At 45.6% G+C, this 13515-nt stretch overlaps 1 protein-coding gene across 1 annotated transcript in view; it reads left to right on the forward strand.

Moving 5' to 3' along the window:
* Positions 1–326: 326 nt before the first annotated feature.
* Positions 327–13515, forward strand: part of KSR2 (kinase suppressor of ras 2) — a gene marked incomplete at both ends in the record, with an annotated part of 400411 nt that continues 387222 nt past the window's right edge. Inside the window, one exon of the mRNA XM_081251970.1 lies at positions 327–506. Within this exon, the coding sequence (XP_081108096.1) occupies positions 327–506 (180 nt within the window). The remainder of the gene's footprint in view (positions 507–13515) is intronic.

Genomic DNA, 13515 nt, shown 5'->3' on the forward strand with positions numbered 1-13515 from the left:
GTGTACAGACAGCATCACATCACCTGGTTTGCTTCTGAGAAACAGCATCTCTCCTTTTCAGGGACCAGAGACTCAGAGAGAGGAGACGTTCTAATGAAGTCTGCTTGATACCCCAAAATAAAATAATAAATTTTGGCTCTTGTCCCCTCCTCCCACCCCCACCCCCTCAACCCTGTGTGAGATGTTGGGTTTCTTCTTCATGAGACATTGTTGAGAAGTCGCAGTGGTTGGAGAGGCGTAGGGGGCAGACTACCTCTACTCCCCCCACACCCCCCTTTTTTCTCTCTGGGAGGAGGAGGAGGGGAAGGGGGCTTGCAGAGCAAGCGATGGATGAGGAAAACATGACGAAAAGCGAGGAGCAGCAGCCTCTGAGTTTGCAAAAAGCCTTACAGCAGTGCGAGTTGGTCCAAAACATGATAGACCTGAGCATCTCCAACCTGGAAGGGCTTAGGACCAAATGTGCTACTTCCAACGACCTCACACAAAAAGAAATCCGGACCCTGGAGGTAGGTGTTGCCTATGGAAAGAAAGCCATCCTTCCTTCCCTCCCCCTTCTCCCCCACCATCCCCTTTCCCTTGATTCTGTTTGTTGGGGGTGGGGTGGGCGGGTGGGAGGGTAGCAAGGTGGGCACGATTTGGTCTCCTGTGATTTATCTTGCAAAGCCTGCACTGGGTGTCCCTTTACTGTACTGCTGGCGTCGGCGCTTGGCTGGGTGGTGGGAGGAGTAGTAGTAACTGTTATTCTTTATTATTATTCTTGCGGTTGTGGTTATCATTCGCTTCCTCTTTGAGGAGTGAGTTCTCCCTTTTTTCCGCTTGTGAATTTGTTTATATGCCACGGGGGCTTGCTTGTGTGCTGGGTAAGACATTAAGGCGCTGCAGAGAACCCACGTGACCTTGCGCATTCTGCAGGTGGTCAAAAGGTGCTTTTTGCTCGCAGAATGGGGCTGCCTGTGAAGATAGACCTCTTCTTTTTCGGTCTCCTTCCCAGCCCCCCTTTTGCTCCTTGGATTTGGTTTGTTTGTTTGCTTGTTTGTGTTCAGTAATATACATGTCAGGAGGCAAGATGCATGAGAAAGAATTCCCCATTGAGCTACCCATTTCCAATCGAATCATTTTGATGCAGGGAGCTGTTGCAGGCCTGAAACGTGTTTAAAAAAAAAAAACAAAAAAAACTAAAACAACCCTGGATCAGCATACACAGGTGGTGTGGGAAAATACTCTGAATCTTGGTGGGGCCGTGCAAAAAGGGGTCAGCAGTTTTATCTTTGGCGTGTTGTAACATTCTCTCCAACAGAACTTGAGGGGGAGTTTGAAGCAATTTCGTGGGGGGATGGGGGGGTGGATGCAAAGTTACTCAGAAAGAAGATGGCAGAAATTATTTCTTCCGAAGGCCATCTGGTCAAAGGAAGAAGGTTTCAAGAGCTTTAGAAAATGCCTGGCGTCCACATAATCATTGAGCATCCACGTTGTTCGAAACATCTCTAGGGTTCGACTCACATCCCTCCCTCCAACCGGCCCCGTGCTACGCATGGCTTGATTAAATTTGGGAACTCCCATTAGCTGGCACTTGCTGAGGGTGGTGGCCATGGGGCTGGGAGGAAAGGAAGGTGGTTCTCCCTGTGGTGGGGCGGGCGTGTGCAGAGCTGGGATGGCCACTAGTTTCCAGCCCGTGTGTTTCCAAGGCCTGAACTCTTTAATCCCTACTGAACCTTTTAGCCCTTGTGCCCCCATTCTAGCCTGGCTGAGCATCTATCTCTGGTTCACTTTCAAGTCTTCCTTTTTCCTCCGTGGTTTTAAATTTGGCAGCATGTCAGCAGGCAGGAAGGTCACCAGTTTGAAAGTGGAGTTTGTGTGTGTGTGTGTGTGTGTGTGTGTGTGTATTGAGTATGCTATTTGCTCCCCTAGAATGCATCTCTGTGTGCACCTGTCATCTGGGAAAATGATCGTCAGAAATGAAATAACGTAAGTATCAAGGGGTAGCAGAGGCTTGGGAATTCTGTGGGGAGGCACAGGTATTTTCTTTCTCGGAGCTTTGGAGAGCCGTGTAGGCTAGGACTCCGCTGATGGAAGAAAAAGTGTGGGATGCCCTGGCCCAGCCTTATGTCTCTGTCTGAGCAGTGCCCAAGAGAAGATTCTGTTCAGAATTGCGTGTTGTAAGTAAATAACCCAAAAGGGCCACCGGAGGTCTCTTCTGTTCCTCTGAGTCAGGAGTCCCAAATGCTAGTTTGTGTATTACTATGTAAGTTTCTCCAGTTTTCTTTTCCTCTTTCCAGCGTGCTCCATCCTCTGAGAGCTCCCTGGATCATGGTGATTGTTGCAGTGGGCCATGGATTCCATTGCTTCTTTTCTGCATAGTGGTTTTCTTTTTAAACTGGGGGACGTGGTCATTGGTATGGTGGGAAGTGACAGTTACTGGGAATGCATCTGTTGTTAGTTTCCTAATCCCAGTATGCCACAGAGTGTGCCCACGACTTTATCCATATTGCCCAAGAAAGGATCTTGAGCAATTATGTCAGTTTAGGCTTCCTAGGTCTAGGGTGGGGCCTCTGGGGAGGAGCTGATGCCTTAGGGTCCAGCCAAGTCCTGCCAAACCTCACATAGGTTTTGGATCCACAGTTGTTGTTTTTAAATCCCAGCAGTTGTCAAACTTTATATATCAGAACCACCTGAGGGAGCTTATTAAAAATGCAGATTCTCAGCCTCTAATCCCAGAGATTCTAATTCAGATGGGATTGGAGGGGGCCTAGGGATCTGCATTTAGTAAACGGTCCAGGTGTTTCTGATGCATGTTTTCATACTGACACTTGGAGAAAGACTAATCTAATAGGAGATAGAGACCATATTTCAGCTATTCAATGATGACATCTCCCTGCTCACAAACACTAAAGAAAGTAGTAAATTGAACAGACCATCCCTGAAAACCTTGCCTCTACCCCTGTGGAAACAAAAAGCATCTGACATGGACTTAGCCTCCAAGAAGCGTACTTTCATGATGAGGGAGACAAGGCTAATAATGTGTATGTGGGATAATGATAAAGTCCAAACCGTAATATGGGAGACAGCGTGTGGGTCCGTTAGGAATGTGTTCAGCTGCATGAAATGGAAAATCCACCCAGCGTGGTTAAGCAATTAATGGTTTAGTTTTCTCAAGTAGCAAGACGTCTGGAGGTATGTAGCTGCTTGAGTTGGCTCAGTGAGTTAATGACATTGGGGCTGATGTCTTTGTGAATTCTCATGACCTCTTCCTTATGGCCACAAGATGGCCCCTGAAGCTTTAGCCATCACACCCAGGTTCAAGGTAGGGAAGAGGGGGACCAGGTGAATAGGAAGGAATAAAGGCTTCATATCTTTGTTTGGTTTCCGCAGGACACCTCTGCCTTACTACCCCTAAGGTGATGTTTCATTATGTCTTCTTTGCCAGAACTGGGTCAGGTCGCTTGTCCGAGCTGCAAGGCAGTGGGGATACCATCGTGACTGGTTTAGATAGCTGCAGTCCATTTCCTGGTTTGACCTGTTGCTACTCCATACAAAATCCGGGTTGTGCTAGCATGGAAGAAGGCATGCAGGGACATTGGGTGGACAGCCAGCCATGCTGGCCACAGTACGTTACCAGGAGGTGCTTTGGCAGAGAAGGAAGGTCATGAGTTTGGGAGTTGGACCGATGTAGTTTGGCATTCTAGCTTTCCTACTTACTTTATCTTGGCCTAGTGATTTAAATTTTCTGACCCATGGTTTCATTTTTGGCAAAATGGCAGTGAAGGAATAACATTACCTACCTCAGAGGTGGTGGTAAGGATGAAAAGAGGTGAGATTTTCAAGGGTCTAATGCTATCTGTAGCCCAGCGCCTGCAGGTGCTAAATAAATGATAGCTTCTTTGATGGTGATGATTAGCATTACATGGTGTAGAGGAGATGATACAGAAGGGAACAGCTCAGACTGGAGGGAGAGAAGAAGGAGCTTGAGCAGCATTTCCAAAGTATGTTCTGTGGAACCCTAGCATTATCATTCTTTCAACAAATACTGAAATCCTGGCACTGTACTAGATGCTGGTGGTCAACAAGTATTCTGAAGACAAAATAAATCCCATGGTTAACACATTTGGGAAAGGTTGAGGTAAGCAAAAGAGATAGGTATCTTGACTGCAGGACTTCTCAGAGCCTTTAATGTGCTGTATTTGTACATTGTGACTCCCAGAGAGGGTAGCGTCTGCGGTGTTTCCATTTTCTAGAGACATCTCTTGGGCTTGATGTTCCATGGAATGCACCCAGGGAAACATGTGACGAAGTGGTTAGGGAAGCATCCTTGACTGGGGAGCTGGGGACCCTGAATGGAGTGAGGTATGGGGAGTGTTTAAGTTGCAGCAGGTTGGGGGAGCTCTCTGGGCCAGAACAGCAAACGGGATGGAGGCATTCTCCTGCCTTCAAGGGGCAGCTTACAGGCCGGCTGGCCCAGAATGGAGAGTACCTGGTAGAGTGTCATAGGAAACGAATTCAGGTTACAAACTCCTGGGGTGTAACTCAGGATCGGGAAGTCAGACAAACAGTTTCATCCCTTTGAGAGGGGAGATAGAAATCTTCAAAGGTTTTGGAGTGAGTACAATTAAAAAATTGTTTAAAGGTTAGTCTGATGGCAGCCTGCAGCAGGGACCAGCAAACTTTTTCTGTAACGGGACAGATAGTAAATCGTTGAGGCTTTGTAGGCCATGTGGTTTCCATCACAACCACTCAGCTCTGCTGTTGTAGCCTGAAGCAGCCACGGACAACCCAGAAATAAACGTTTTCTAATAAAACTTCATTTAGGGTCCCCGAAATTTGAATTTGATATAATTTTCACATGTCATGAAATAGTATTTTCCTTCTAATTTGTTTTTTACATTTAAAAATGTAAAAACTATTCTTAGGTTTCGGGCCTTAAAAAAACAGGTGGTGGGTCAGACTTGGCCCGTGGGCTGTAGTTTGCTGATCCCTGATTTATAGGGTGAGAAATGAACCTGGAGGCACAGAGGCCATCTGAAAGGTGAGTGAGTGGCACTAGGGCTGGTGGGCACTGGCCACGTGCAGCTGGTACTGAGTTGGGTTCTATTTCGGTTAAATTACAAGTGGAGGTGAATATCAGGGATTGGGTTGGGGGATGGCTAAGTAACAGAATCTCCTATACAGCGAGGGTGTTCTAGCCATCACATATCTATTATTTGTTCTTTATCTGTTCCATCTCAATTACTGATTATGGTTTGAGAGACCATACCTAGACTTAATTAAGTTTGGGAAACTGGACCTCAGACAATAACGCATTATTTTCAATGATGCTGTGGGTTGGGATTGGCTGGGCAGTTCTTCGGCTGGTCTTGCAGACCAGTAGTTGTGGTCATCTGGCAGCTCCACTGAGGCTGAATGGTCCAAGATGGCCCTATTCATGTGGCTGGTGGTCGGCTAGTGATTGGCTCAGGCACCTCAGTTCTCTTCTACATAGCCTCTCCAGCAGGACAGCCCAGATTTCTTTCTTTGTTTCTTCCTTCCTTCCTTTCTTTCTTTTCTCCCTTCCTTCCTTTCTCTCTCTTTTCTTCCTCCCTCCTTCCCTCCCTCCCTCCTTCCTCTTTCTTTCTTTCTTTTTCTTTCGTTTTCTTTTTCTTTCTCTCGCTTTCTTTCTTTCTTTCTTTTTCTTTCTTTCATTTTCTTTTTCTTTCTTTCTCTCTCTTTCTTTCTTTCTCTTTCTTTCTTTCTCCCTCTCTCTCTCTTTCTTTTCTCCCTTCCTTCCTTCCTTTCTCTCTCTTTCTGTCTCCCTTCCTTCCTTCCTTCCTCTCTCCCTCCCTTTCCCTCCCTCCTTCCCTCCCTCCCTTCCTTCCTTTCTTTCTTTCTCTCTCTTTCTCCTCTCTCTGCCTCTTTCTTTCTTTCATTGAACTACAGTTTATTTACAGTGTCCAGATTTCTTACATGGTGGCAGCGGCAGTGTTCCAAGAAGGCAAGCTCCAGTTCATAGCCTGTCTTAAGCCTCTGCTTCTGTAACTTTTGCTAATATCCCACTGGCCAAAGCAAATTATGTGGTTGAGCCCATCGTCAATGTGGGACTTAGTATCCAAGGGTATGGATTCCAGCAGGTGTGGTTCATTGGGGGCCAGTGAACAATCTAATATAACTGAATCACAGCTATGGAAAAAATCCAGAATAAAACCAAAAGAGCATGGGAAAGAGAGGAAGGGGCATGGGATGATCAGCGAAGGCCCCCTTGGGGAGGTTTTACTGACTTGAGGAAGCAGTCCATGAAATATCCGGGGAATGCGCAAGTCAGAGGGAACAGCAGGTGCAAAGTTCTTGGGTGGGACGACGTTCTACATGTTTTGAGAGCAGCAAGGAGACCACTGCGTTTGTTGCAGGGTGAGCGGGGAAGGGGTGAGGGGCACGAGCGGGAGGCAGACGCAGGGCCCCAGTCACACACGGCTTGGCTGAGAGACTTGCACTTTGTTCTAACTATGCAAAGGGTGAGGGACTGACTTATGTAAAAGCTCCTTTTGATTGCTGCAGGGAAAGTAGACTATAGGGGAGAAGAATGGGAGCACGGAGACAAATTGGGAGGTTAGTATGGGAGTCAAAGCCAGGAATGACTGCTTTTTTTTTTTGCGGTACGCGGGCCTCTCACTGTTGTGGCCTCTCCTGTTGCGGAGTACAGACTCTGGATGCGCAGGCTCAGCGCCCATGGCTCACGGGCCCAGCCGCTCCGCGGCATGTGGGATCTTCCCGGACCAGGGCACGAACCCGTGTCTCCTGCATCGGCAGGCGGACTCTCAACCACTGTGCCACCAGGGAAGCCCGGAATGACTGCTTTTGACGCGAGTGATGGTGGGGAGATGGAGCAAGTGGCCGGTCGCAGACGGTCACGTGCATGGGAGGTGCGCGTGAATCGGATGTCGGGGGTGAAGGAAAATAAAGAACCGAGGATTATTCCTACGTGTTTGGCCGAAGAACTAAGTGAATGGCGGTGTCATTATCTGAAGTGTGAAGACCGGGGGTGGATTAGGTTGGGCTTGACCATGAAGTCCTGTTTAGACATTTACGTGTGTGAAGTAGACAGTTGGGTATGTGAGCCTGGAGATTTGATGAAGGCTAGAGATACGAGGTTCACTTAACATGTCAGGAACATCTTTTCATCTTATTAAATAGTATTTTTAATGGCTGCATAGTGTTACATGGCTGTTGCATAATTTATCTAACTTATATAATTCTGTCAGATGTGTATGTTTATCATGTTCCATTATTATAAATAATACTGTAGTAGACATCCTTGTGGCTTGTAGTCATCACTGTCTTCGATTCCTAGAAGTGAAATATTGCTGGATCCAAGGATATGCAAAGTTTCCAGACTTTTGATAGGTTTTGCCAAATTACCTTTCACCCACCGTGTGGGAAAGGGCCCGTTTTTCCCTATCCTCAGTCTGGATTTATGTTTTGTTTTATTTTTTGGTTGCCTGTGGTTTGATGACCAAGAGCTCTGGGTTAAGGAGGCAGTTGTCTTAGGCCCAACTCTCGTCTTTCCTGTTTGCACTTGGCAAGGACCTGGGAACCTGCGTTGGTGAGAGCAGCACATGGTTTTCCATGCACAGCACCCAGCCTGCGGCGACCCAGCCTCTGCCTTGTTCTCATAGAGGCATGGATGGGATGTGGTCTCAAACTTCTGAGTCAGCGGCCAGAGTTATTTCTGAAGGGTTCGCTGCCCCCTCTGGGGTTTTAGGGTGGGCTCTACTAGGGAGCTCTTAGCCTTCTTCCAACGGGCAGGAAACTGAGGACTCTTCCTCCTCTCCCTGAGGACGGGTCATTTTCTGGGCTCCCCTCTCCACCCCCCTCGCCGGGCTCCACCTTTTGGGACCTCCCTTCCCCCTTGCTGCTCTGGAGCTGGGGAATGGAAGGTGTTCCGAAGCTGAGGAAGCCGATGGTGGTGGGGGGACATGGCAACTGGGAGGGAGGCTGGAGAAGCTGAAGGGTGGGGAGGGAGAAGGGACAACAGTGGGAGAAAAGCCAGAGCGTAGCGTCATTTTCTTGGGCAGGGTTTCTATGACCCTTGGAATGTCTCTCCAGTGGGGAGTGACCGTAACTGTAGTTGTTCCTGTTTTACAAGCCAGTGGACTGAGGTTTAGAGTCACTGATCTGACCCAGACTGCAAATTCAGGCAGCCACGGGTCCAGGAAGAGGTTGACTGCTCCTCCCCGGAGTCCCCAGAGGTGGCCTGGCCTGGAAGAAAAGAAAGCAAAGATGAGAGCAAATAGAGGCGAAGGAGGAAGCATAGGTGATAAGGGCAGTGTGATCAGAGGTGAGAGCTGTGGGATTAATGAGAATCTTAGTGATGGAATACTCTGTCACTCATGTGCCCTCATTGGTGACCGCGCCAGATGATGATTGAAGAGAAATACAGAACTGATGGAGACAAAGTAGGGCATCTACAGAGACAAGGAAAGATGAGAAGAAGAGAGGGAGACATTTTATTTTTTTTATTATTATTTTAAAGAAAGCCTAATTTATTTAATTTTGGCTGTGTCGGGTCTTAGTTGCAGCATGCACGTGGGATCTAGTTCCCCGATCAGGGATCAAACCCGGGCCCCTTGCACTGGGAGCGCGGAGACTTACCCACTGGACCACCAGCCAGGGAAGTCCCCAGAGGGAGGCATTTCAGACCTGAGAGGTCCAGTATGCCAGCCACTTGCCACATTGACTATTAATCAGTTGAAATGTGGCGAGCTCTATTTGAACTGTGCTATTATTATAAAATACCCGCCAGATCCCAAACTCTTAGAATGAAGAATAGAATGCAAAATATCTCATTGGCATTCTTTTACATTGACAACATGTTGAAATGATGCTATTTTAGATATATTGGGTTAAATAAACTACGTTAAAATTGATTTCACCTGTATCTTATTTTTTCCCTGAGGCTATTAGAACATTTTAAATGACACAGGCAGCTCACTGTATATTTCACTTGGTCAGCGCTGCTCCTGAGCATCGAGGTGATTTCTGTGTTTTGCCATAATGGAAATCTTGTTCTTGATAAAGACTGAAAGCATGGGCCCCCTGGAGTTTCTAGGCAGCCATCGATTAAAGCTGTGGATGCGTTCCAAAGATGGATGCCTTCGATTTCCCTGGACCAGGAGAAAAATGAGATGAAGACTCAGAAATAATAACATAATTGAGTCCCTGGAAATTTGGGGGTGGGTGCTCAAAGCAGTAGAGCCAAGTAGTTGGGAGGGTGTGGACTACACAGTAAGACTGCTTGGATCCCAGTCTGAATTCAGGATCTACTAGCTAAGTAACCCTGGGCAAGTGAGCTCTCCTTCCTGAGCCTCAGTTTCCTTGCTTATAAAATTGGGACAGTGTTTTACATGGGGTTGTTACGGTGATTCAATGGAATCATGCATTAAAAAGCCGAGCAAAGTGCCCGGCACATAGCAAATGCTTAATAATTGTTCGCTTTGGCGGTTTTGATGATCATACTCTCTGTAGCTTGTCATAAGGAGGTTAGGGTGCTTCAGCCCTGAGTGGTGGGTGGGGTGTTTCAGCCATCCAGGGAGGTACCAGTTCATTTATTCGGTCATTGTTAACTGAGCCCCCAGTGTGTGAGAAGCAGGGAGAAGGCGAAGCCCATGGAGGCCTTCTATGGGATAATGGCACACCTGCTGGGCTGCAGGTGACATAAGCGAACAAGATTCTCATACCAGGTCTGCATCTTCGAACTGCTCACAGATGACTCACTTCCCATCAGTGCCTGGCAGGCTTTAGTCTTTAAACCATTTGCTTGTCATAGACTCCAAGTTGGATAACAAAATGCCAGTTATGGGGTTGGGCCTTACAACTCCTGAACTTGTCTCAAGCTTGTGCGGTAAAGAGAAAACTCAGAAGCTGTGATATCCAAGTGCTTCAGAGGACCCTAAGAGGCTGTGTAGGACCCCCTCCTGCCCAGTGTCCAGCTTTGGCTTTGTGATTTGGGGGGAGCGCTACTTCACAAAGCAGCCTTTTAAAAAATGCATTTTTTGGGCTTCCCTGGTGGCGCAGTGGTTGAGAGTCTGCCTGCCGATGCAGGGGACACGGGTTTGTGCCCCGGTCCGGGAAGATCCCACATGCCGCTGGGCCCGTGAGCCATGGCCACTGAGCCTGCGCTCCACAACGGGAGAGGCCACAACAGTGAGAGGCCCACGTACCACAAATAAATAAATAAATAAATAATGTATTTTTTTTGTGGTAAAATATATATAACATGAAATTTACCATTTTAACTATTATTTTTTTATTTTTTTTATTTTTATTTTTTTGCGGTACGCGGGCCTCTCACCGTTGTGGCCTCTCCCGTTGCGGAGCACAGGCTCCGGACGCACAGGCTCAGCGGCCATGGCTCACGGGCCCAGCCGCTCCGCGGCATATGGGATCCTCCCAAACCGGGGCACGAACCCGTATCCCCTGCATCGGCAGGCGGACTCTCAACCACTGCGCCACCAGGGAGGCCCTTAACTATTATTTTTAAATGAGCAATTCAGTGGCATTAAGGACATTCATGGTGTTGTGCAACCATCATCACTATCCATCTGCAGAACTTTTTCATCACCCCAAATAGAAATTCTGTACCCATTAAACAATATCTCCCCCTGCCCCCAGCCACATGGTTACCTCTATTCTATCTTCTGTCTCTATGAATCTGACTATTCTAGGTACTACCTCATGTAAGTTGAATCGTACACTATGTGTCTTTTGTGTCTGGCTTCTTTCGTGTAGCAAAATGTTTCTGAGGTTCATCGATGTTATAGCATGTATCAGTGTTTCATTCCTTTTTATGGCTGAATAATATTCCATTGTATTGATAGACCATGTTTTGTTTATCCATCCTGTGTTGATAGACACTTGAGTTGTTTTCATCTTTTTTTTTTTTTTTTTCTTTTTGCGGTACGCGGGCCTCTCACTGTTGTGGCCTCTTCCGTTGTGGAGCACAGGCTCTGGACGCACAGGCTCTGGACGTGCAGGCTCAGCGGCCGTGGCTCACGGGCCCAGCCGCTCCGTGGCACATGGGATCCTCCCGGACCGGGACACAAACCCGTGTCCCCTGCATCAGCAGGCGGACTCTCAACCAATGCGCCACCAGGGAAGCCCCCTGTTTTCATCTTTTGACTACTGCGAATAATGCTGCTATGAACATTATTGTACAAGTATCTGTTTGATTCCCTGCTTTGAATTCTTTGGGGTTATGTATCTAGGAGTGGAATTGCTGGGTCCTATGGTAATTCTGTACTTAATTTTTTGAGAAACCTTCATACTGTTTTCCACAGTGGCTACACCATTTTATATTTCCACCAGCAATGTGCAAGGTTTCCAATTTCTCTACATCCTTGGCAATACCTACTATTTTCTGTTTTTTTGACTATAGCCATCCTAGTGGGTATGAAGTGGTATCTCATTTTGGTTTTGATTCACATTTCCCTAATGACTAATGATGGTAGGCATCTTTTCATGTGCTGATTGGCCATTTGTACATCCCCTTTGGAGACATGTCTATTCAAGTCCTTTCATAAGTCAGCCTTTTGATATGGGTGAGTTATAAAGGTTAGAATTATCCTCCTTCTGTTGACTTGGATCTACTCTCTGATGTCTTTTATCCTTTGGTTCTACTCTTTGGAGGAGAGCGAATAAGGCCCGTCCTTCCTTTGGCTGACAAAAGTCTCAAGTAGAGTTTGCATTTAGATCTGGAACCTACCAAGTAGAGACAAGAAATAGCCACGTCCACAGATTCCTGACAAGTCTCCAACCCAAATTTTGCAGCCACTGTTTCCCTGCTTTGTCCTGTATGAGTTCCGTTCTTACAGAATTTTGGATTCTGGGGTCTCTGGCGATGATAAATTTCCCTTTGCCTGTGCACCAATCCTACCCAGAGTATCATGCCCATCAGAAATAGTCATGAGTGCGTCTCTTTGTGCCCATCCACAAAGGCCCTGCAATGGTGCCTTGGGCAGAGTTGGGTGGCATGCACTTGAGCAATGAGGCGAATAGACAGGTATAAAAAAGAACCCATCAGGTGGGGCATCCAGGGGCTTCATTTTTATTAGATAGGAGGTAGAGCAAGGTTAGATGCCACTTTTTATATTTTTATGCTTATGTGACTTGGAGAAACAGTGCTTTGTGATAAACCCAAAAAACAATATTATCCTTTTAATATGTTGCTATACTATTATTTTAATATGTCGCTGGATTTGATTTGTTAGAATTTTGTTGAGGATTTTTGTGTCTGTTCATGAGGGATATTGTCTGTGGTTTCCTTTTTCATACCATCTTTGTTTAGTTTAAGTATCAGGGTAATACTGGCCTTATAAAACGAGTTTGGAAGTGTTTCCTCTACTTCTGTTTTCTGGAAGAGACTGTAGAATTGGTGTTATTTCATCTTTAAATGCTGATAGAACTCCCCAGTGAAACTATCTGGACTAGAGATTCATTTTAATTTAATTTTTTTTGCAGAAGGTTTTAAACTACAACTTCAATTTCTTTAATTTATTCTTGGGTGAATTTTAGGACTTTGTGGCTTTCAAGGAATTGGTACATTTTATCTAAATTGTTCAATTTACATATGGAGAGTTGTTCATAGTATTCCCTTATTATCCTTTTGTGTCTGTGGGGTGTACGGTAGTGTCACCTCTTTCATTCCTGATGTTGGTAATGTGTATTCTTTCTCCTTTATTCTGTGTTAGTCTGGCTAGAGGTTTATCCATTTTAGCCATATTTTCAGAGAACTAATTTTTAGCTTCATTTATTTTCTCTATTTTTCTGTTTTAACTTTTACTAATTTTTGTTCTTCTTCTTATTTCCTTTCTCCTGCTTGCTCTGGGTTTATTTTGCTCTTCTTTTTTCTATTTTCTTGAGGCGGATGCTTAGATTGTTGATTTGAGACCTTTCTCCTTTTCTAATATAAGTATTTGTTGCTGTAAATTTCCCTTGAAGGATTACTTTAACTGCATCCCACAATTTTTGATATATTATATTTTCATTTCCCTTTAGCTCACAGTATTTTATAATTTCTTTTGAGGCTTTTTCTTTGATGCATATATTCATCAAATTAAATGATATTTGGTGTCATTTAATTTCCAAGTATTGGGGATATTTCCTGTTATCTTTGACTAACAGTTTAATTCTATTATGTCAGTGAACACATTTTATATTATTTTAATTCTTTGAAAATGTTTAAGGTTTATTTTATCACTTAGACCATATTCTCTCTTGGTGAATGTAGCAGGTATACTTGAAAAGAATGTGAATTCTGCAGTTGGTGGGTGAAGTGTTGTATAAATGTCAATTAGATCCAGTTGGTCGATAGTGTTAAGTCCTCTATATCCTTGCAGATTTGCTCTCAAGTTTTATTGATTACACAGAGGGGAATGTTGTCCACTTCTCCTCGTAGTTCCATCACTTTTTGCTGTCATGTATCTTGAGCTGTTTTGTTAAGTGTATATGCATTTGGGATGGTTGTTTTCTTGGAGACTTCACCCTTCATCATTA

The sequence above is a fragment of the Mesoplodon bidens genome (assembly GCF_964165515.1).
Source record: "Mesoplodon bidens genome assembly, chromosome: 13".
In the NCBI taxonomy this organism is placed as follows: domain Eukaryota; kingdom Metazoa; phylum Chordata; class Mammalia; order Artiodactyla; family Ziphiidae; genus Mesoplodon; species Mesoplodon bidens.